General features: G+C 39.8%; 1 protein-coding gene across 9 annotated transcripts in view; it reads left to right on the top strand.

Annotated features, from left to right (window-relative positions):
- The first annotated feature begins 5,944 nt into the window (after positions 1-5,944).
- The window catches only part of pcloa (piccolo presynaptic cytomatrix protein a), a 43,555-nt gene continuing 28,095 nt past the window's right edge, over positions 5,945-21,404 (top strand). For 7 of the 9 annotated variants that reach the window (XM_043236673.1, XM_043236675.1, XM_043236677.1 and 4 more), the window contains exons 1-4: positions 5,956-6,364; positions 8,333-9,266; positions 10,056-11,117; positions 19,287-19,580. In XM_043236673.1, coding sequence (XP_043092608.1) covers positions 6,183-6,364; positions 8,333-9,266; positions 10,056-11,117; positions 19,287-19,580 — 2,472 coding nt within the window. In that variant the 5' untranslated portion in view covers positions 5,956-6,182. Of the gene's footprint in view, positions 6,365-8,332; positions 9,267-10,055; positions 11,118-19,286; positions 19,581-21,404 lie in introns of all 9 variants that reach the window. The other 2 variants (XR_006250627.1, XM_043236680.1) reach the window with 1 other exon arrangement.

The following is a 21,404-nucleotide window of genomic DNA, read 5'->3' on the forward strand; positions in this document are numbered from 1 at the left end:
TTCCTTCACTCGCTCTTTCCGTCCTTTCCTTCCTCTGTATATCCCTCTCTATCGCTCTCGTTTCGAGGCATAACCCTTGGAGCATGATAGAGGCAATATCATCTACAATTTGCATTTATTTGAATACGATGCTTTTCTAAACAGCTTGAATCATTTCCATTTCATAATTTTCTTAATCCCATTTGTTACAACCCTCTGGTCGCGGATGGGTTTTCTTTTCCTAGTAATCCAGGTCTCAGAGTAAATGAAGCTTCGTTTTACTCTGCCTCACGTTTGAGATCCTGTATGATTTTCTTTACTCTCTGGTAATAAAAAGAGACATTTTACGGAATAACTAGACTCTGTCAAACTGCAGAAGAGACCCACTGCATCTGAAAAGTATCCTGCGTGACTTTGAAATCTATGCATAAAAAAATGAGCGATTGTTCATTAAAAGTCACAATTGCGCACATTCATATTCAAAACTGCTTTGTAATATTCTTCAGAACATCTCCTTTTTGTGTTCCATAGAAAAATATGACTGATATCAGACAATCTTTTTTGAAAGCAGTAAAAAACTACAGGACTAGCAGACACGAGCATCAGAAACAGATCTCGTTAAAAGAGAAAGCGACATTTCACAAACAATTTACTTTAACCTTAATCTGACCCCCCCCCCAAACACAAGGAGCAAGAGATACTCTGAGCCTTATTATGTAACGGTTTGGCAAAGTTGTGTTGTTAAACCATAAGCCCGGGGAGGTTAAACTGTCATTGATAATGTTTTTTATTAATGTCAACTAAATATGAAGTTATGGATATACAGATACAACAGGTGACGGTTCTTCAATAACATAGCAGTGTTTCATTTACAGATGCTCAGATGCTTTTTAAAAGCAGCACATCAACAGCAGCTTCTGCCTATGTCACGGTTGCAAGGTAAGACTTTTATTATATTCAGCATAAAAAAAACACAGTAACTTAAAATAATTAGAATGATTAGTTACCCAAGAAAAAAAGAGTTTGTGTAATTGCTGTTTTATTACACAAAAAACGCTGTAAAATGTTAATCATTTTAATAATAAACAATTAAGAATAACATTTTTGCTGTAATGTTAAAGGTTTTACGAATCATATGACCAGCACACCAAAGTCTAATGACTTACATGTATTGCATTATTGCATTTTTCTTTATTAGTTGTGCTTGATGTTTCTTCACTTCAAAAACGTTATTTCCATCTTTATATTTCTATTTAGATGCCCAGATTTTCAGCGCGGCCTTGACCTTACATACACATGTGCTTGTAAGTGCATGTTCCCGTGTCTTATTCTGTGAGTGCGTCTTATCCCAGGCCCGTGATTGGCCGATGGCTCATAAGAAAGCTGATTAGAGGTGTGTGTGAATTAAAGGGGGTGTGCCTTCTGCCAAAGCAGATGCCGGTCGCAGCCAGAGAGGTGAGAGACACCTTCCCTTTAAGGGTGTATTTTTAGCCAGCCGGTTATTAGTGCTCACTGGGAGGGAAAACGGGGTGTTAAGGGAGGAATTAAGCACATGCAGGCCGTCTAAGAAGGATGTGGAGATCAGGGCGACTAATTTACCACAAATGAAACGTCGTCCCTAGGGAAGGAAGTGCACAAGGAGCTGTCCACTGACGAGTACTACAGCCTACAACAGATCAGCTCATAGTAGTGCAGGTATGTGGCCCTTTACTCTCTTCTGCATCTAGTTTCAAATCTCTTTGTCAGTTCTTTCTCACTTTGTCTTTCAGCTCTGCAGCATTTCTAGCTTTTGTCACCTGTGTGATAGCCGTATGTGTCGGTGACTATATAGACTTTCACAGTCACTTCTAAATCATCACCTTCCGGACAGAAATTGTATAATGTTTACAGGTAGTAATTATTGTCCAAAACTAGCACACTGCCCCATTTTGAAGAATAGTGGTGATTCGTATAGAGCTCACAGCTTGTGTGTAACTTTTATTAACAGTGTTTTATCTCCCTTACATTCATCTGAAGGGTCATGCCAGCCATATTTTCTGTATTGAAGCCCATATTCAATTTTAATGAGCAACGCACTGTGTGTGTGATTAGGTTTCAGGCTTCAGTTACACTTCTCTGCTTCTCTGCGTGCTGTAAATCACCCATACACACCGGCATACATACATGTCACACAGCTACACACACACTGGCACATTGTAAAGCATTATAGTGTTTATGTGTATTCATTAAAATGACAGGTGAGCATTTGCGCGTATAGTATATATAGAATATACAACTTGAAGGTTTGGTTATACGTAATAAAAATCTTTGTTCACTATTATTTTTAGTCAATATGACGCTTCCCTCCTGAATAAAAGTATTAATTTCCTTAAAAAAATTTTTAAGGAAATTAATACTTTTATTCAGGAGGAAGCGTCATATTGACTAAAAATAATAGTAAACAAAGATTTTTATTACGTATAAATACTGTTCCTTTGAACTTTCTATTCATTAAATAACTGACGAAAAGCCAGCAATTTGTTTCCAAATTGATAATAATTAGAAATGTTTCTTGATCATCAAATAAGCATATTAGAATGATTTCTGAGGATCATGTGACACTGAAGACTGGATGATGGCTTCAAAATTCAGCTTTACATCACAAAAACAAATTACAATAAAAAACAAAATATATATATATATATATATATATATATATATATATATATATATATATATATATATAAATGGAAAAGATTTTCAATTGTAATAATTTTTCACAAATTGACTATATTTTTGGTCAAATGCATGCAGTCTTTGTGAGCAAAATTTTGTAATTTCAAAAAATTTTCCCCCAAAACAATATAAAACAGTATAAAACAGTTTGATAAGCTTTATTTACACTGGTGTGTGTGTGTGTGTGTGTGATATTGTAGATGTGTGTGTGTACTTCCGCTTCAGAGCATTGAGGTCATTAGCGTTCGCTCCAGCGGTCAGTCCTGTGTGGGGAAGGCTATCTGTTCTGGGCTGCCGTTCATCACTGTAGACGAGAGGGAGAGGAAAAGAGGGAATAAGGGCAGGACAACCCCCTAACAAAAATAATAGTAATCTTTGACTCTACTCCCATTGTATTTATTCAGATTGTGGTGCCAACAGCAGATAGTCATGATAGAAATCTTAACTTAGCGCTAATGCCGTTTGATCTGGTTAATTGATGTGTGGAGGTCATTAGAGCATCTGTGGATCTTGATAAGAGTCCATCTCCTCGATATAGCCCAGGGACAACAGCTGGTCACGCAAGGACGAATTCCCCCTGGAGCTGTGGACTGGGCTGAATAAGCCTCCGCTGTCACATCACACAGCCGTCACTCTGATGTTAACCAGGGTGGAGAGGATAACTGAAACTGCATTAGAGGAATCTGAGATCCTTAAAGGTATGAAATGCGTGTAGAAGCACGGATGGTGTCTGAGCCTTGAATGAAACGGCCGGATCTTGCAGAAGTGTGTGCAGTGGACATAAAAAAGTAATACACTGTAAAAAGTGTTAGACCTCCCAACTCAAAAATTTCTAGTGACTCAACCCAATTGAATTCATTGTTTTTCAGTTGTGCCAACAGAAAATTGTGCAGGGCAGTGCAGACGTTCAATTGGGCCAACGGAAAAAATGTAGATACAATGAGTCACTAGAAAATTGGGGAGATCTGGAATGTTTTACAGTGTTGGTTTCTGCTGTGGAGCTGTTGCATTGTTAGAACCACAGCTGAAGAAAAAGTGGATGCTCCGTTGTGCTTCTGGAGATCTTCCTTCCCGCCGCGTTTGGTTCCAACCCTGCTGTTACACACCTGTCTATAATTTCAAGAGATCCGGAAGACTTTAATTAGCTGCTTCAGGATTTTCCCTGTGCTCTTTTTTGCCATTTTATTGATGAAACACTGAAGAAAAAGCACTTTAAATGATTGGGAGGAGAGGATCAGCAACAGGATCAGAAAACCACTTCTCAAAATGTCAGAAGCATGTGTGCTAACTTTTTTTTGAGAGAGAGAGAGAAAGAGATAAAGCACCTCTGGTTTTATTTTCAGAATGGATTCTAGCATTATCATCACATCTCCATATCAGATTATGCGAGGAAAATGGACACTTCCTGTAAAATCAGATCTGCTTTGGTTTATTTACGGGGTTCTAAGTTCAGAATGACTCACTAAATGTGTTTTTGCATTTAATTTGGCAGCTGTTTAACAACATTAGGAAACGTTTCAGCCCTGGCTAACAAATTTTATCCAATATGGTTTGTTTAGAACCGGCTCAGTGATGTGTTTGATCAGGTGAGAGCCGTCCTGTAGTCGGTTTCATCTCTGCACAAAAGTGGGAATCAATAAAGGTTGCTAATGGAGACAGGATTTTCTTCCGTCACTCCTCAAGGCTGCTCAGACATAGTTATATTAAGTTGCATGTCTGGGGCTTTCTGGGTTTCAATTCATAAAACATGCTATTGTTGGAGCAAACTGAAAATCGCACAGCCTACCTACTGTCTGCAATGGTGTTTCTCTGTGAAACCAACCGGTTTTGTGTCCCCTAGCATTTGATTTTGAGGACAAACGGCACTGTCAGGACATACAGGCCTGTAAAGCGGGCGATGTGTCCGTGCAAATTCTCCCTCTGACTCTCTAGAAGTCATTGGTGACAAACTCCTTCAGTGTCTCCTTCTGTCTACAGGCCCTTGGCATAGCTATGAGCCAAGGACATATTGATGACTTATGGACATATTGATGCAGTGACTCACGATTCCTATTCAGCAGGAGATCTGTGAGCAAGATGACGGAGTCTGTGAATGGATGTGTTTGTGAATGTGTGATCTATGCAGCGGTTGGATGACTAAACCTTACAGCAATAATTCACTCGCATGCACTAAAGCAGACAACTAGTGAAAGGTACAGCACTGTTTCAGTTTTATTTCACAGTTTTAACCATTATATTCTTCCTCAAAGCAGTTTGAAAAGGGTACAAATATCACCAAAGTAACAGCAGGGAGCTAAGAATAAATTCAAGCACTAAGAGCCGAGGGAACACTTATAATAATGCTACCATTTCAAATACAGTGCTGATAATGTGGAAGCGAGAGTAGCCTAAAGTAAGAACTAATCATTTTTAGACCATAAAATGTTAGCCCCTGATGTTCTGATCTGGTTACACTGTGTTCAGCTGCAAAGGCTGCAGTTTTACTTTCTTGTAGATTTTTCAACTTAAAAACAACTCGTGCAACTCAACCGCTTATACGTTTTAGTTTGGAGCCACCGTAAAATAAAACATGCATTTTTGGACTTTTTATTCAAATCTTGAAAGAACGGTTTCTTTAAAAATGAACATTTGCTGAAAAGTTACTTGTTAGGAAAATGTAGTAATGTAGCTTTACATGGGTGCTGTCACAATTAGATTCGTTTTAGCATTGTTTTAACTTTTAACCATTACTTGGGGCCAAAAAAATAGTCCATAATCCATAAAACAAAGTAAACGCAAGAGATACAATGCTAAGTATATCTCCAGATCTGTCTGATGCAGAAACAAACTAACGTGCATCTCGGATAGCCTGGGGGTGAGTACATTTTCAGTAAGTTTTAAATTTAGTGTGAACTATTCCTCAAAAGGTAATGAGATCTTGCAGTTATAACAACCAGCCCAGGTTTTTCCTGTCTATAAATGAACAAGACATCTTTATATTATAAAAAGAAGGTTAATGGATAAGTAATCCGTCAACTACCCTAATTAAATATATTTACAGGCAGTCTATGTGTAACACGTAATGCAAAGTTACTACAAAACCAGCTGCTCTCTAGCAAATTCGCTAATTAGGGAATTATTGGCTCGGCTTGAAAGCAAAATAAACAGGGTAATTATGAGAAGATTTGTTCATTCTAAGGCGCTTTGTCCCTTTAATTCCGTTTTTTCCAACGGCGACGTCTTACGATCACCTGTGAGGGGCGGGACATGCGCGTTGGATGGATGGAGGAGGGAGGCGCACAACTCTAGACCTACACCCGCACGGAGAGGCTCTGCTCTCGGGATGCGCGTTATCGCCACAGAGCCCCTCGACTGAAATGGAAAAATAAAACGCCATGCATCCGAAACAGCCGCGGATACCGACGCCGTCGCCTTATTCCGGACATTAAGAGCCGTATCGCCGCGCAATTAGCTGGAGGGAGGGGGATTAAAAGGGAAAGGGGTCGATCATGGGGAACGAAGCGAGCCTAGAAGGCGGCGAAGGGGCGCTCGCTGGATTACCAGCGGGACTCGCACCTGATGGGAAGGGTGGCTTCATCCAGATGCCCGCTGGGGTGGAGGCAGACCTCAGTAATCTGTCTGAGGAGGAAAGAAAGCAGCTTGTGGCCGCTATGGCCAAAGCGCAGTCCAGGCAAGTTGAAGTGTCTTTAAATGTATGCCGTAATCATGATGATGATGATGTCCATCCCTCTAGTGCCCGAGCGCTTGTGTTGGACGCGTCTATGATGTGCTTGTGTTTTGATCAGGGCACTGCAGGTTGGCACATCACGACAGCAGCACCGATGCAAAACATGATCACACCCATTCACGCTCCTGCTGCATGTTTACGGCCGTTTAAGAGCGAGATATTTAATCCAGCCCAATTTTCAGTCATGCATATGATTGCAATTCAGTGCCTCCTTAGTGCGCTTCTGTTTTATAGCTATGCGTGTGACCATAACTATCGCTGATTTGAACAAAAAGCATTTTTTATAATTAATGTCATCATCGTTAATATGGTGGGTCACTGTATGTGCACATTGGATGTGCATAGTGTTTGATGAATGTAGTTTTCTTCAAACCGCCTTATTCAATCCATGCAAGACACCAGGTTTATAGATTGAATTTACAAAAATTTGCATTTTCGTGAAAAATATGAATCCAAATGGCAAATTTCGGTTCTCTCTGTATCCAGATATCCGTTGCGTTCTCCATGCACACTCCATCTTCCTCCTATGGGCTGTGTAGGTGATGTCATGAGCAGCTTTGGAAAACACTGTCTGAGAATAACACAAGTCTATGAAAATTCGATCACTTGAAAGCACGCGATCGACATTCCCTTTGACATGATCTCATTCGTATGCTAATTGAATTGTGCCCTTAAAGTTGCTTAGGCTTAAATGTGTTATTTTTACCCAAGCGCAAATGGGGGGAGGGGGTATAAATATTAATATGACTAAATATAGCACCGCAAGCACAAATGCCATCATGCTCATTGATCGCTTTTGCTTATTTTTGGGGAGCGTGCGTGTAGTATTACACCTGAAAACAAGGACCGTGTTACAGTTACATATATTATATGTTGTTCGCTGTCCGTGGTGCTGAAACGCTCGCAGTGATGCCTAAATGAAGAGCGCCTCTCCATCAGAAACAATACGAATATTGGACATGGCGTGATGATCTTTTATGGGTGACTGAATGACTGAACGCTCAAATATATGTAAAAAAAAAACCCACTAACACTTTATGATGCTGTGCTGAACAGCCGTTGGGCTAACAATATAATGTAGCCTACAAAAATTAAATGATAGTGAAATTAGGCCGAAAAACTAAGAAATGTTCTTTTACAAAAGCTTTTATTTTTAATAAATAAGTAATATTAAGATTAACCTTTTGATTAGTAATTACAGTTCTTTTCTCTTTAGTTGTCTTAACTAGAATAACCAAAGATAAAGAAACTGCAGATGTAAAAACTGACTTCAGGCTTTTGTAACTAGATGTGTACATTGTTAGAAATAGGGAACATTGGACAAAATGCAATTTTTTCATTGCTAAAAGAAAGGTGTCTTCTATCCTTGTGACATTTCTGTCTCCTTACATTAAAGGCGGTTTCTCTCTGTATTAAGATGCGCTACATTATAGCCCAAATGCAGGAAAACTGTTTATTAAAGCATTTATAACCAAGAGAGCGATCTTCTGCCATGGGAACTTTAATATCCTAAATGTGAAACAAATCTGTTTGGTAAATTTTCGACCACAATATGAAGGTTATAGGTAATCATTGTTATATAATTGTGGCCGTTTTTGTGGCTTTACTTTTTCTGTCACAGAAAAAAATAGTTATATTATTCACAGACAACAGTAATAAACTGCCTATGCAATGTGGATCTTACATTTTGGCCATGAAGCTCATTTTAGATTTATCTTTTTCTGCTGCATGAATTTTGATTTTGATTGATTGTCTGAATGATTTGCATTGGCCTTTGAAATTTATTTTTTGGAATTTATCCAGAATAGCTATTAAGTAAATAAAGTACATTTCAGTTACACATTTTTCTAAATCTATATTGACTTGAGGGTAATGAATGTGAAGTTGACCTTATGTCTGTTCACTCCACAGGCCACCAGAGACTCAAGCTGGTGGCACCAGAGTCCCAGCAGGTCTCAGTAAAAGTCGGACTGTAGATGCATTTGGAGAGGGGCCTCCTCCCAAGCCAAAGCCTGGACGGAGCCCCTCCTCCCTCAGCCTCCTTGAGTCCCGTTTCCGGCAGGAGCCCAAAGACCCAGAACAACCACGAACTGGCATGTTCTCGTCTGGCTTTTTGAGTGGGGCCAACCCCCTAAGTGCGGTTTCTTCTGCTGTCTCCTCTGCCAACATCCCAAAGTTTAGTTTGTTTGGTGATGATGAGGAAGAAGCGCCAGCAAAGCCGGAAGGAAAGCCTCCTGGCCCACAGAGTGGAGTGGGGAAGGGTCCTCCGCAGCAAGGGGGTAAGCCACCTCAGCAAGGTCCACCTAAAGGACCGGGACCTGAAGGTAAACCTGCACCTCAACAACAAGGACCTAGACCTGGTGGACCAGGACCTCAACAAGGACCCAAACCAGGGGGACCAGCAGCCCAACAGCAGGGACCTAAACCTGGGGGACCTGGACCCCAACAGGGACCCAAACCTGGTGGACCAGGACCCCAACAGCAAGGACCTAAACCTGGTGGACCAGGGCCTCAACAGGGACCAAAACCTGGGGGACCAGGAGCCCAACAGCAGGGACCTAAACCTGGAGGCCCAGGACCTCAACAGCAAGGACCCAAACCTGGAGGACCAGGCCCCCAGCAACAAGGAACTGGGAAGCCTGGTCCAGGAGTTGCTGCAAAACCCAGTGGACCTCAACAGCAGGGTAAACCTGGGCCGGGGGCTCAAGGGAAAGCAATGTGTCCTCTTTGTAATTCTACAGAGCTGAATCTGCAGGCTAAAGACCAGCCACCTAACTACAACACCTGCACTCAGTGCAAACAGCAGGTGTGCAGCCTGTGTGGCTTCAGTCCACCAGACTCAGCGGTAAGAGACATATCTGCTGCCTTTATACTACATCATTCACATAAATCTCACAGTGGTCTCACTTTTTACCCAGACATAGATTAGAGTGGCATAAATCTACACGGCTCTATTATTCTATTTTTTCTTTGAAGACACCAGCAAAATCAGTTTAGATTTGTTCATTAAAGCTGCAGGGTTTTGTTTTAATAACCCTTCTTTGATTCTGCCTAAAATGCAAAATTGCACTAATTCCTCTCATCCATGAGTTTGAGAGGAAAATATTGGCACAGAAGGTGGAAAATTATCAAGGTCACTTACATCACCCAGACAGGAAGTGGAGGAAGTTGTTTTTCAAAGTGTTTAGAAACTACATTCATCAGTTAGGCAGTGATTATACAGACGTTTGGCATTATTCCTGGTCCATGTTAGAGAGAATAACAGTATTACTCACACGGTGATGAGTGTACAATGTTAGTCTTGTTTTTAAAAGGATTTTAAAGTGTGCATTACAATAAATGACTCAGCCAAACTAACAATACAAGTAAATTAAATGTTATTCCTATAATTAAATCAGAAATTCATGACTTTTAGAGCTTACTAATCAATCCAATAAGAATAAAGGATTACATAGAATAAAGTTCTCCACAAATTGCATACTGGGTGTTTCTGGCCATATAATGACTTTTTTTTTTTTGATTGCTATTTTCTAATTAGTTTGGGATAATGCAAATGCTAATCAATATTCTCACAGAAATGGTATTTACTGCATCTGTGTTTGTGTGCCTTGACATACACTGTTTGTTTCCACAGGGTAAGGAATGGTTGTGTCTGAACTGTCAGATGCAGCGGGCTGTGGGGGGCATGGAGCCTTCTGTACCTCCAATGATGAAGCAGTCCCCCAAGCAGGGATCTGCACCTCCCTCCCCACAAAGGAAAGAGCCACCGTCTGGGTCTCCCTCTAAAGGTGAGCCAGGGAAGAAGCCCCCAATGCTGACCAAACAACAGAGTATTGCTGATACAGGGAAAGGAAGTACACCTCCAACTACACCAAAATCCGGACCACAGCAAGGACCTCAACCTGGACAACTAGGGGCCAAGCGTGGACAGCCTCCACCTCTTCAAAAACCTTCACAGAGCCCAAAAGGTAGTCCTCAGCCTTCTCCTGCAAAAACTACTCCGAAACAAGATGGAGGGGGATTTTTTGGAGGATTTGGTTTGGGAGGATTGACAGAGGTGACAAAACCCTCACCAGGTGCCCAGGCTACTGAGTCAGTCACAGGAAAACTCTTTGGTGGTTTTGGTGGGTCGTCCAAACCTCAGGCTGGCTCTGCTGCTCAGACCACCGAGTCGGTCACTGGAAAACTCTTCAGTGGGTTCAGTGGTCTCACAGAGTCAGCTAAACCTTCACCGGCAAGTTCTCAGTCTCCTGAGAGCGTGTCTGGAAAGATGTTTGGTTTTGGCTCTTCCATCCTGAGCTCTGCCACCAATCTCATTTCTGGGGAGGAATCAAAGTCTCCCCCAGGATCACCCCCTGATTCCCCCATTGGGTCTGAAGCAGACTCCCCTCCCGGATCCCTTCCTGACTCAGGTTCAGAGTCACCTCCCGACACACCACCTGCTTATTCCAAAGACACAGCATCTCCAAAACCTAAAGCTGCTGAAAGAAAAACATCAGCGGACGTGCCCGCTCCAAAACTGACAGAAGTAGAGGAGCCTCCAGTTTCAGGCTCTGAGGCCCAGTCCTGCTGTCCACTCTGTAAAGTGAAGCTGAACACGAGGTCTGGAGAGTCGCCCAACTATAGCACGTGCACAGAGTGCCAGAAGACTGTGTGCAACCTGTGTGGATTCAACCCCACTCCCCATCTCTCAGAGGTAAGAGTTGTGCTGCAACTCTTTCGTTAAAGTGTTTTTGAGCAATTTATTCTTGGTGTATTTCCAATTACAACAGGAAGTTGGGCCGGAACACCTCAAAGGGCTTCTTTCTGTTTTTAGCTGCATGTAGCTTTTAGTTTTTCATCACAGCCAGCAACACTAAAAGACTATTTATGCTACTTGCATTTGCTTGTCGTAGGCAGGTGGTATTTATAATTTAGGAGGATGGGACATGCTTGTTCTAGAGGGCATTTTATTGGACAAGAATTTGTATATGTGCCTGTGAACAAGATGAGTCATTAGGGTTTTTTTGGTCAGTTTTCATAATGTGCATACTGTATGTGCTCCTTTTTTATGGTTATCAAAGGTGTGATTTACAATGGGTTTTGGGTGATCTACAGTTTAAGCATATCTTTGGAGAATGGCCTTTTGCTGTTGCTCTTTGAAGTTTTGATTGTTCTGTTGCATTATACATAAGTCTCATCATTCCTGTCCCTGTTTACTTAAAAAGCTTGACACTTCACTGTGTAATCCAATGCACTCTGAGCCTCTTCGAGTAAATGTGTTTAAGAATGTGTCTGCACTCCTAGTCTGATCCCATCTCAGATGACTCACCAACTCGCTTCCTGTTGGAAGTTAGCCTTTGCTTTTTAGTGAACTCAGAAGGTAGGGAGGTATGTTTTAAAAATGAGCAAAGGATGTAAAAATGAAGATTCTGTAATTTACACAGCCTCTTAAAGAATGAATTTTAATTTTTAGGTGAACTATATCTATTATAACTAATTATATCTATTATTAACTAATGTGTTTATTATGCATGAAAAATTGCTGTCATGTTATGTTTCCTATTATCACAAGTTGCCTAGATCTACACCTTTGTTGATTAATACGTTCTATAATTAGTTACTATATATTCTATAATTACCTACTAAATTATAATGTATAGTAGCTAATTAAAGTAGCTAATTACTGGCTTCCCACAATCTTGGAAGCCTTTTTTCTTCCCAGACCTGATAAAGTTGCCAAAAGGCTTTTGCTCTTTGTGATTTGACTGTGCAGAGCAACACTTGCATGAAGACCGGTGTGTCAACATCAGTCTGTCCGGTGAGGGTAACTGCCTGTGTGACTCAGAGCCAATAATTGTCTCCTATGGGACACAAAGTTGTCTTCCTGGAGATGTATCAAATCTCACAATGTGTGTGTGTGTTTTATTTTTTTATGTAAGTGTATTTGACTGTGACTATGATCATTTCAATGTATTCGTTTAAAATTTTGTCCTCTGACATACAAACTTGCGACGTTTTCACATGGAAAGAAGCCATTAAATTAAACCAGCAACCAAATCAGTTGCTGCAGAATAAGCCTAATCAGGTATATTCTTTTGTATTTTGCATTAGTAGTGGTTATTAATATTATTATTATTACACAGTGCATGTTTTTGTGCAAAATACAATTTTTCTGCTTAGTGTGGTAAATTTTTGTATCGTTCTTTACCACAAGCATTATTCCAAGTGAGAGCACGTCTTTAAACAAATTATAACATTCCTCAAGGGAACTTCACGTGTTCTTCCATCCGTATGAACAGGTTATGCTAAGCTGACATGCTTTGACCTCCGCGCCGCGGCCTTTGATGGCTCTCACGTGTAAAACACCCCCTGTCGTGGGTTTGTACACCAGGTTGCTCATTCTCTCTGTAATCCCGTGAGTCTATTTCAGGTTTTCCAAGCAGATTAGCCTGAGCAAGTGCATCTGGTTTCACCTCACATGCTGCAGCCAATGACTTATTATACTGTCAAGAGTACCCTACCAAGATGGCTGACAACACTCATGCCCATTTAGCTTAGACCACAACTGCAAGAGACAGCCCTGTCATTTTTAACTGTAGGCAGGCCTTATTATAGTAGACGCTAATGCATGAGACTACATGCCTTTGCAGTGTGTTGTTTATTTGTCAGATCGTCCTGATCAAAAAGGCTCAAGGCCAGACAAAATTGCGTTATCAGGATCAGCGCTGAAGTGCTTCCATTTGAAGAACATCCTCACTTGAGATTAGATTCAGTCTCTCTCTCTTTCTGTCTCTCTCTTCCTGTGAGATTTCAACACTACTTGTGCTACAATGTGGGGCGAGTGTGCATGTGAGAGTTTGTGTAGTAATCTGTTTGAGCTAATAGGATTGAAAGGGCAACATCTGAGTTTTTCTAAAGGCCACTTAAGGGCCATATTTTAAAATCTCTCAATATGTACAAGAGTTTAATATCACACACTTTCGCTTTCAGAAATTATCTCCATTTCTGTTTGTTGTTTTTTTTTCACCTGTCTCTCTACTACAACACACTTTCTTCATCAGATGTTTGACTGGAATTCCTTGTGGCGCTACTCCTCTGCCTTTATCCATCCTCCTCCATGGATTTATATGACTTGAATTAGAATCTTAAAACTCCCATTCTGTCTCTGTTTTTCTTCATCTTCATTCTTGGCATTTCTCACTGGTTGTTTTGAAGAAGGCTGGAAATGTTCCCTAAACCATCACATTCTGTGTATAATATAAAACACAAAGCATTTAAGAATCAGCCCAGAATCTAACATGCTCTATTTATTTAAACAAACATTTCGCTGAAGTTGAGCTCAACCAACAGCACTCGTGTCAAAACATTGATAACCTCTAATGTAATTTCATCTTCATTTTCGATGTCTGCCCTTTGCTAAAAATTAATTATCTTGGTTACAGTGAGGCAGAACAAAAGTGAATGGGTTTAAGCCAAAACGCATGCATAATTTTAGTGGGGGAAAAAAAATCACATACTAAGTTATATCCAGTTTTACAACAGAATCATTTTATTATGAATATATATATTTTTTCTTTTAATTAAATTTACTCTTTTTTTTACCTTTTAAATGTACTAAATATACTTTTTTTTTTTTTTTTTAATTTTTAAAAAATGTCAGTTGGCCTGATTTTAAGATCCTCAACATCGCCTCATCCTTTTTAACTACAATGGACTTCTCAAAAGGATTTTTTGTGGAAATTAACATCACGCTACCAACGCTGTTGATTAAACCTAACTTGTTCTGAATATGAAATACTCCTTTAGCTTGACAGTATTTAACCCATTACATTTAAGTGTTAAGTGTATCCACAGACTTTTGTTTAACTATTATGTCAGTGTTTTTAATGGTCCAAATCAGTAATTGGCAGGTCTGCAGTTAGTGGCACATGTCATTTTAGCTCATGAGCAGTTCAACATCATTCTTTTATCTCTAACGATGTAGCCATTGTTGGACAAATCAGGTGTGACGCTTTTTCTGTGTGGCACAGTGTTGACAGTTTCACAACAGTCCCATAGAGAACTGGACCAGGGATTAGATTTCACACACTCTCTGTGTTTTTTTATTTTTTTTCGGTTGGCCATCTGCCTTAGGCTTTGAGTCACTTGCCAGCCACCTGATGTGTCATCCTTCCCCACAGTGCACCCCCACCTCAAAGATTACCCATTCATTCCATGCATACAGTTACAGTCAGCACAGTGCAACAAGAAATCAAGTTCATGTTGTTTGTCTTTTGCCATGCTTCTATTCTCCAAGGTTTTGCCCACACGCTCACTCTCACTGTGACCCATCCACCTCCCACTCCACCAGCGTAATAGATTCAGCTGACTCCCCTTCCTCAGTATTTCCAGCCCGGGGTCACATACAGCACTGCATAGCCTCCCTCAGAGCAGAACTCCACAGTTTTACATAATCAACCACCTCCCTAAATCTGAGCATCCAGCAGCCAGAACTGCTTCATGCTGTTGTGCTGTGTCTCTGTAGCTGCAGAGCAGGCATGATCGACTTCTGTTTTTGACCTGATTTGATTCAGCCTTGATAAAAAGCATTTAAAATTATGCATTTTTATTTCATTCAGATTGTGTTGAATAGCAGTATGTGTGGGAAATTAAATTTTTAACACATTTAAAATAAAAGATCAGACTCATCTGTCTTCGTTATAAAGCAGTACTTTTATATAGTATTTTGATATATTTAAAAAAAAATTTGCATATGTCACCACAACTGTGAGCTGTCTCCAGAATGGTTTGTTTGTTGACTCTTTGATTATATTATGGTGTTTTTTAGAATATAAGCATATATAATCAAACAGACAGGCATATATATTCACAAACACACACACAATTGAGAAAAAAAAAAAAATATATATATATATATATATATATATAATATATATATATAATGTTAAATGCTTTAGCAGGTTCAGCTGTACTGAAGTCCCTCCCAAATTTTGCAAGTCTGTTTACATTTTTGCCTAGAAATGAGAAGTTAAACTACTTAATTCTTCCTAATACTTCAGCTCGAACACTTCGTATCCTCTTTAAAGAGCTTCTCATCCTTCCTCTGTCTGCTTGTTCTGTTCCCATAGCTACAGTGCCGTCTCCCAATCGGTCTATTTGATCACTTTATATAATGTGTACAGACGTGTGTGTCTGTGTGCCTTCCATCGCCATGGAGATCTGTCCGCCTGTCTGTTTGATTATGATGTCTGCTTTGTTTATCTTTAGCAATCTTTAGCTTGCATTTCTGAATAACATCTCTGTGTCTCTTAATCGATAGGACGAGTTGTCCACGTGAATGTCCTGTCACGCTGAGGCACCCCAGTTTTTTAGTTTTTTCTAGAGTTTCAATGACTCATTGCTTATTCTTGGCCTAATCATACAATGTGACTTAAATTGTCCAGTCTATCTGTATTTTATTCTACCTGTCTGTCTGGCTCGCAGTCAAAGTTGTGCTTCTGTACTCTTTTGTACACTGAGGCAAAAATAGCCAGAGTGGTAGAGGCAGAGCCAAGAATGACTGCAGGACATCATGGGAGATGTTCCTCTTTGTGGCAGCAAGCTTTTATTGCAGTGTATATGACTGTGTGTGTTTTCCTTTGAGCTCAAAAGGCTCTCTTTTAGGCCAGACGCATTCCTGCAGTGTCCACCACGTGTCATCCTGTCCCTGATGTTTTGAAAGAGGTCGTATTTTTAGATGTGAAGGTGTTTTTTTGTGTGTGACGGAGAGACAGCCACAGGGCACCCTTTCCATTAACCCAAGCTCCAAACCAAGTGTACAAAGACAGCAATCTCATCACTGAGAAACACATGTGTTTTGCTGACTCAAATTTTATGTGTATCACTTAATGCGCTGTTAACATCAGACACTTAGCATAATGAAAACTGGCACATTTTAACCATGCACGCAGGACTAGGAAATCAGTATGGTGCCAGCTCAGAGTCTTACAGGAAGTTTCGACCTCACACAGACCTACTGTAGCTAGCTAATAAGGAGAGGAAGAGGGGTGGCGGATGTGAGAGGAGGAGAGAAAGAAAGAGCACTGAGAGTGAGAGAGGAGGCGGTGAATGATATTAGAATTTGGAAGAGGAAGTGTGTGGAAAGGTTATTGAGAAAACGTGTCTTCCTATTTGTTTGCTTATTGTGCGTTTATGACAGAAGTTGAAAACAGTTTGACGAATAATTAGTCACATTTAAATCTATGAATTAAATAAGACTTATTCCGTGTATCTAAATACACAATCTTACACCATAATTACAGTTACAATTATGGTTTTAATAGTCCTATGCCAGCTCTTTAAACAAAATTGTGGCAAAAAATTTGACATCAGAAATTAAAATGACAAAGATTATGAAAACATCTGATTGAAGGTGTTGCCATATACTTATATTATTATTATTTTACATTTGTAACATAACTGTAAAGAACACATTTTGATGGAAACTTCAGTTCACGTGGTAGGTGTGTAAGTGAGTGTATTTGATTCGCGAAGCAAGTAGTCTTTGGGCTTTTAGTAAATTTAGCTCAGTTTCACACCTTTATTGACAGATTTCACACATACACACATTCTGGCTTTGAGAGTAAGCACACCCATCTGTGCTCATCGGATAGGGATTGTAGAGCACAGTTTTCCTGATTGACAGAAATAGAAACTTAAATTCAGATCAGAGGCATCTTCCATAGAAGGAAGAGCATAATTGTATTGCATGCAAGAAAACCTGTTTATTAAACCTTTTGTAATCAAGAAGCTAAAATCCCTCTTGAAATGATACCACAATAAAATGAGACTTTTCTTAGAAAGTAAAAATTGGATGTGAATTCTTTTTCTATTGTGCTTTTTGGAATTAGCATTTTCACAAATACTGCTCTTTTTCATTATTCAAACTTCATGGGATATGCTTGAACTGAAAAAGTTACGAGATTGAGAATGAAACGTTTCCTTTTACTCTACATTCTTTATGAAAAGTTTCCCTTTCAAATCATCTGTAATAAATCTTATAGTCCCTTATCAGCATTCTGAGATGCTCTAAAGAAGTCTGGCATTGATTATATGGGCCCTCATAAAAAAGTTCATGTAGCTCTGTCTGATATTCCTGTCTGCAAACTCAGCAAGTATGAAAGAATGAGTGGTGAGAAGACAAGCGGTGTTTTCAGCCCAAACCACAAATCATGTGACTGTCTGAACTCTCGTTATTTCGCATTAGTTACAGTCTCTTCACCTCTGAGGCTGCTGAATTTATTGCTTCTGTTTGTGAGGCTAGTATATCTTAGGGCTTTTTGAAATACACAAGTATGCTAGGTGATTAGCTGTTAAATAAAAAGACTCAACATTGATGTTTCATAATTGAAGTCAGTATACTGTGAGTCAAATAGATTTGTTTTCATTCAGTTCCAAGTCTACATTGCCTATGTCTGATCTCATGATTTGGGCCGACCGCTTTGTTGCTGATGAATTGCATAAAAAGGCAATTCATTCATTTTCAAGTCCAAGTTTCAGTTTCAAGCTGCATTAGCACTAAGAGGAGCATCTGTTTTTGCCATTATAATAATTTGCAGTAAAACCTTACTGCTGTGTTTGACCAGAATGTTTGAAAATCTCTACGTTTTTGCTTTCCTCATTTTATTGATTTATAGTCATAATTTTTTTCCTTAGATAGGATAACATTCTGATAACATTTTTCTCTTCTGATGTACCGTTCTGCATAATGTTGAAATACAAGTACCTTTCATAAGGTTACAAGTACATCACTATTTCATCTTGTAGGGTTTCATTAGGATTATATGTCTTTGCACACCAAATACAGTAATGGGTCTTGCCATACAACTTGAGTATGGTACAAAATATCCTTATCTCATAGTATCCCTGCCCTCTCATGGCACAGGGATCCCAGACCTCCTCTAGATTTAGACTAAACCCTGCAGCAAAGCCACTGGAGAACCAAAATGTAGCTAAGCATGCCTCAGCACTGAAGCCTAACATAGATCGCTCTGAATTTACGTCAGCGAGTGAGGCATGATTCCTCATGAGAGGACTGCCTGCATGTGGCATCTGCATCCCCCACGAACATGTAATATTCATCTCTGACGTTACCATTTGTGGTGCATCCAGTGTCATGGAGTGCTCTGCTTGACGTCACATGGTTAAGTACATTTCAGGTGTTGTTCTTTTTGTAGCTTTTACCAACTCCAGTGTTTTTATTTGGAAAATACGTATTTAAAATCTGTCTACATAAATTCCTGTGAGCTGGAATATCAGGAAAACGGCCATTGTAAACATCTGTTAGTTCACATCTCAATCACAGCTTAAGTGGGGGATGGATATTTTTCACATGTGATCTCTCAAGTCAATTATGCTGAAAGAATGCTAGAACAACTATAGACCACATTTCCTTTGTGTAGCTTACTTTGAGAGTTGGAGGAATACCGTACCGTATATCCACAATGTCCACACAGCTTAAAGTTGCTTAATCTTTTAGCATGTTTTACTTCACTATTAGCCTAAAAAAAGAGCAATACACAACCAACTTGCATGTGCGTGTGCACATGTGCGTGTGCATTGACTCCACATATTCACTGCATCTGTTAACTGTTGAGGTTCAGTTTTTGCTGAACAGGTTTTTCTAACACTGAACTGATAAAGGTTCATCCCATTACTATTAATAATAAATGAACAATCTCTTAAGTTACATACATTTAAAAAACACTCCAGAAATAGAGTGAGTTATTCTCTGCTGTAGTATAATAGGTTTATTAGTTAAATGTGTTCTGCGAGTAAATGTTTTGTCGCACCTTAACTTTCAATACTTAATCTCAAATCTGTTATTATTCTTTTTTTTTTACAGAAAGAATGGCTCTGCCTAAACTGCCAGACCCAAAGGGCTCTCTCTGGGCAACTTGGGGATATGCCACCTCCACCTTCTCCATCCAAGCTACCAGCCAAACACGAACCTACTCCTCCCTCCTCCCCAGCCTGTGTTGCATCCTCCACCCCTTCCTCTCCTGCACCTACTGCCACTGCCACTCCTGCCAAAGGGCTGACACGGATGCCCAGCATAACTCAAGACCCAGCTAAAGATGTAAAAAATACAGATGTAGAACAAGGGGTTACAGCAGAGCCAGTACCGAAGAGTACACAGGTAGTACCAGAAGAAAGCAAAGAACAAGCACCTGGCACCCTAAATGAAAACACAGAAGACGTAGTAACTATAACTGAGCAAATAGTTAATGAAGATGCCCCTCCTTCACCTCACGTTTTAAAAGAGACAGCAGATTTTATAGGGGCAGATGTAGAACAGGCTGAAACTGTAGAACAAACTGAGGACAATGCAGAGGTACAGAATACAGAGAAAAGTGATCCAGAACAGTGCCAGGTCCAAAAGCCAGAATATGCTAATACATTTGAAACGAAGCCTGAAAGCAGCCAGGAAGCACCTATAATTGACAGTGTTATTCAGACCCTTCTGGTTAGTGACTTGGAAGCCATTTCAGAAAAAGAAATGGAGCCACAATCCACTGAGACATCAGAGCCAGCCACAGAGATCAAAATGACAGAGTTCAATGCAGGCTCTCCTATAAGCAAGGAACCACATAGTCAGACTACAGAGAAACAATCTGAAGAGCTTGCACTACCCTCAAATGTCGATATGGTAGATAACATGCCTGTAAAGGAAAGCTCTATTGAGACAGCAACTACTGATTCTGATCAAAGTAGCATAGGGGATGTGCCAGAGAGGAAACCTGAGGCCTCTGTGCAAATTGAGGCACAAGGGATTGAGTCCAGTGAGCCTTGTGATGATCAACCATCCTATGATATTGCATATCAGGAAGAATCTACAGAGCCAGAAAATAAAGCAGATAAAATTGAAAATGGGTTCATAGCTGAGGCCATTTTAGATAATGAATTAACAGAAGAGCAGGTTCCAGAAACAGCACAGTTAACCCCCCAAAATTACGTAAATGTATGTGATAAAGAAGAGCCTATAGTACAAATGCCAGAGATGAAAGATCAGTTTAAAAATGTAGAAGTCACTAACAAAGATTCTAGTATTATGGAAAATAATATTTCTGTACATAATAATGATGAGAATTCTGAAAAAACAGAAGATAAGATAGAAGACATATCACAGAGACAATTAGATGAGCTCTCACCATCTCCAGTTACTGAACTCAGCTTCACAGAAGAAATATTGGCAAGTGGAGATGAAAATGGTAGTACATATAACACAAAGGATTGCTGCATTAAAGAGCTCTGTGTAGAAAAAGAATATAAGCCACTGGAAAAGGAACAGATGAGCACAGATAAAATAGTGCTGGAAAAATGTATGCCAGATCAAGCAGGTGGAGATTTAGAGATCCTTGAGAACACAGAGCAGAAAGTCACTCTCAAGACTATGCCTGACAACATAAAATTAGAATTTAGTTCTGAAAGCACTTTCTCTGAACAAGACATTACTCCAGATAAAAACATAGACGAGAAAAGGATGGGAGATATGTTCCATCCAGCCCTTCAAGAAGCTGCTTCCAAACCAGAGAAAAAAATGTCAGAAACAGAGAAAGTGTCTGAGCAAAACACAGAGTTAGATGATGTTTTTACAGAGAATGAGAATGAATGTAAAGCCATTAAAGATAAACTGTCATCTGTTAATAATAATAATGCTTCACAGAATTTAGAAAACAAAGTTACAGAAGAAGAGGAAATTAGGCAAATTCCAGATACTGTGACAGAAAAAGCTCTAGAACAGTCTGTTATGCCAAGTGATTTTACTGAGCAAAAAATAGGGGTCCCCTCATCCCCAGTGGCTAGTCAGAATGAAGACATAAAAGCAATAATTGAAATTAAGCCTGAAGAGATGCAGTCTACACAACAAGCCCAGATTCCTGCTGTGAATGAGTTGGTAGAAAAACTATTGCCAGAACAGAAGGATATTAGACAGATTCCAGACTCTGTGTCAGAAAAAAAT

Source organism: Puntigrus tetrazona, chromosome 4, assembly GCF_018831695.1.
Source record: "Puntigrus tetrazona isolate hp1 chromosome 4, ASM1883169v1, whole genome shotgun sequence".
Taxonomy (NCBI): Eukaryota; Metazoa; Chordata; class Actinopteri; order Cypriniformes; family Cyprinidae; genus Puntigrus; species Puntigrus tetrazona.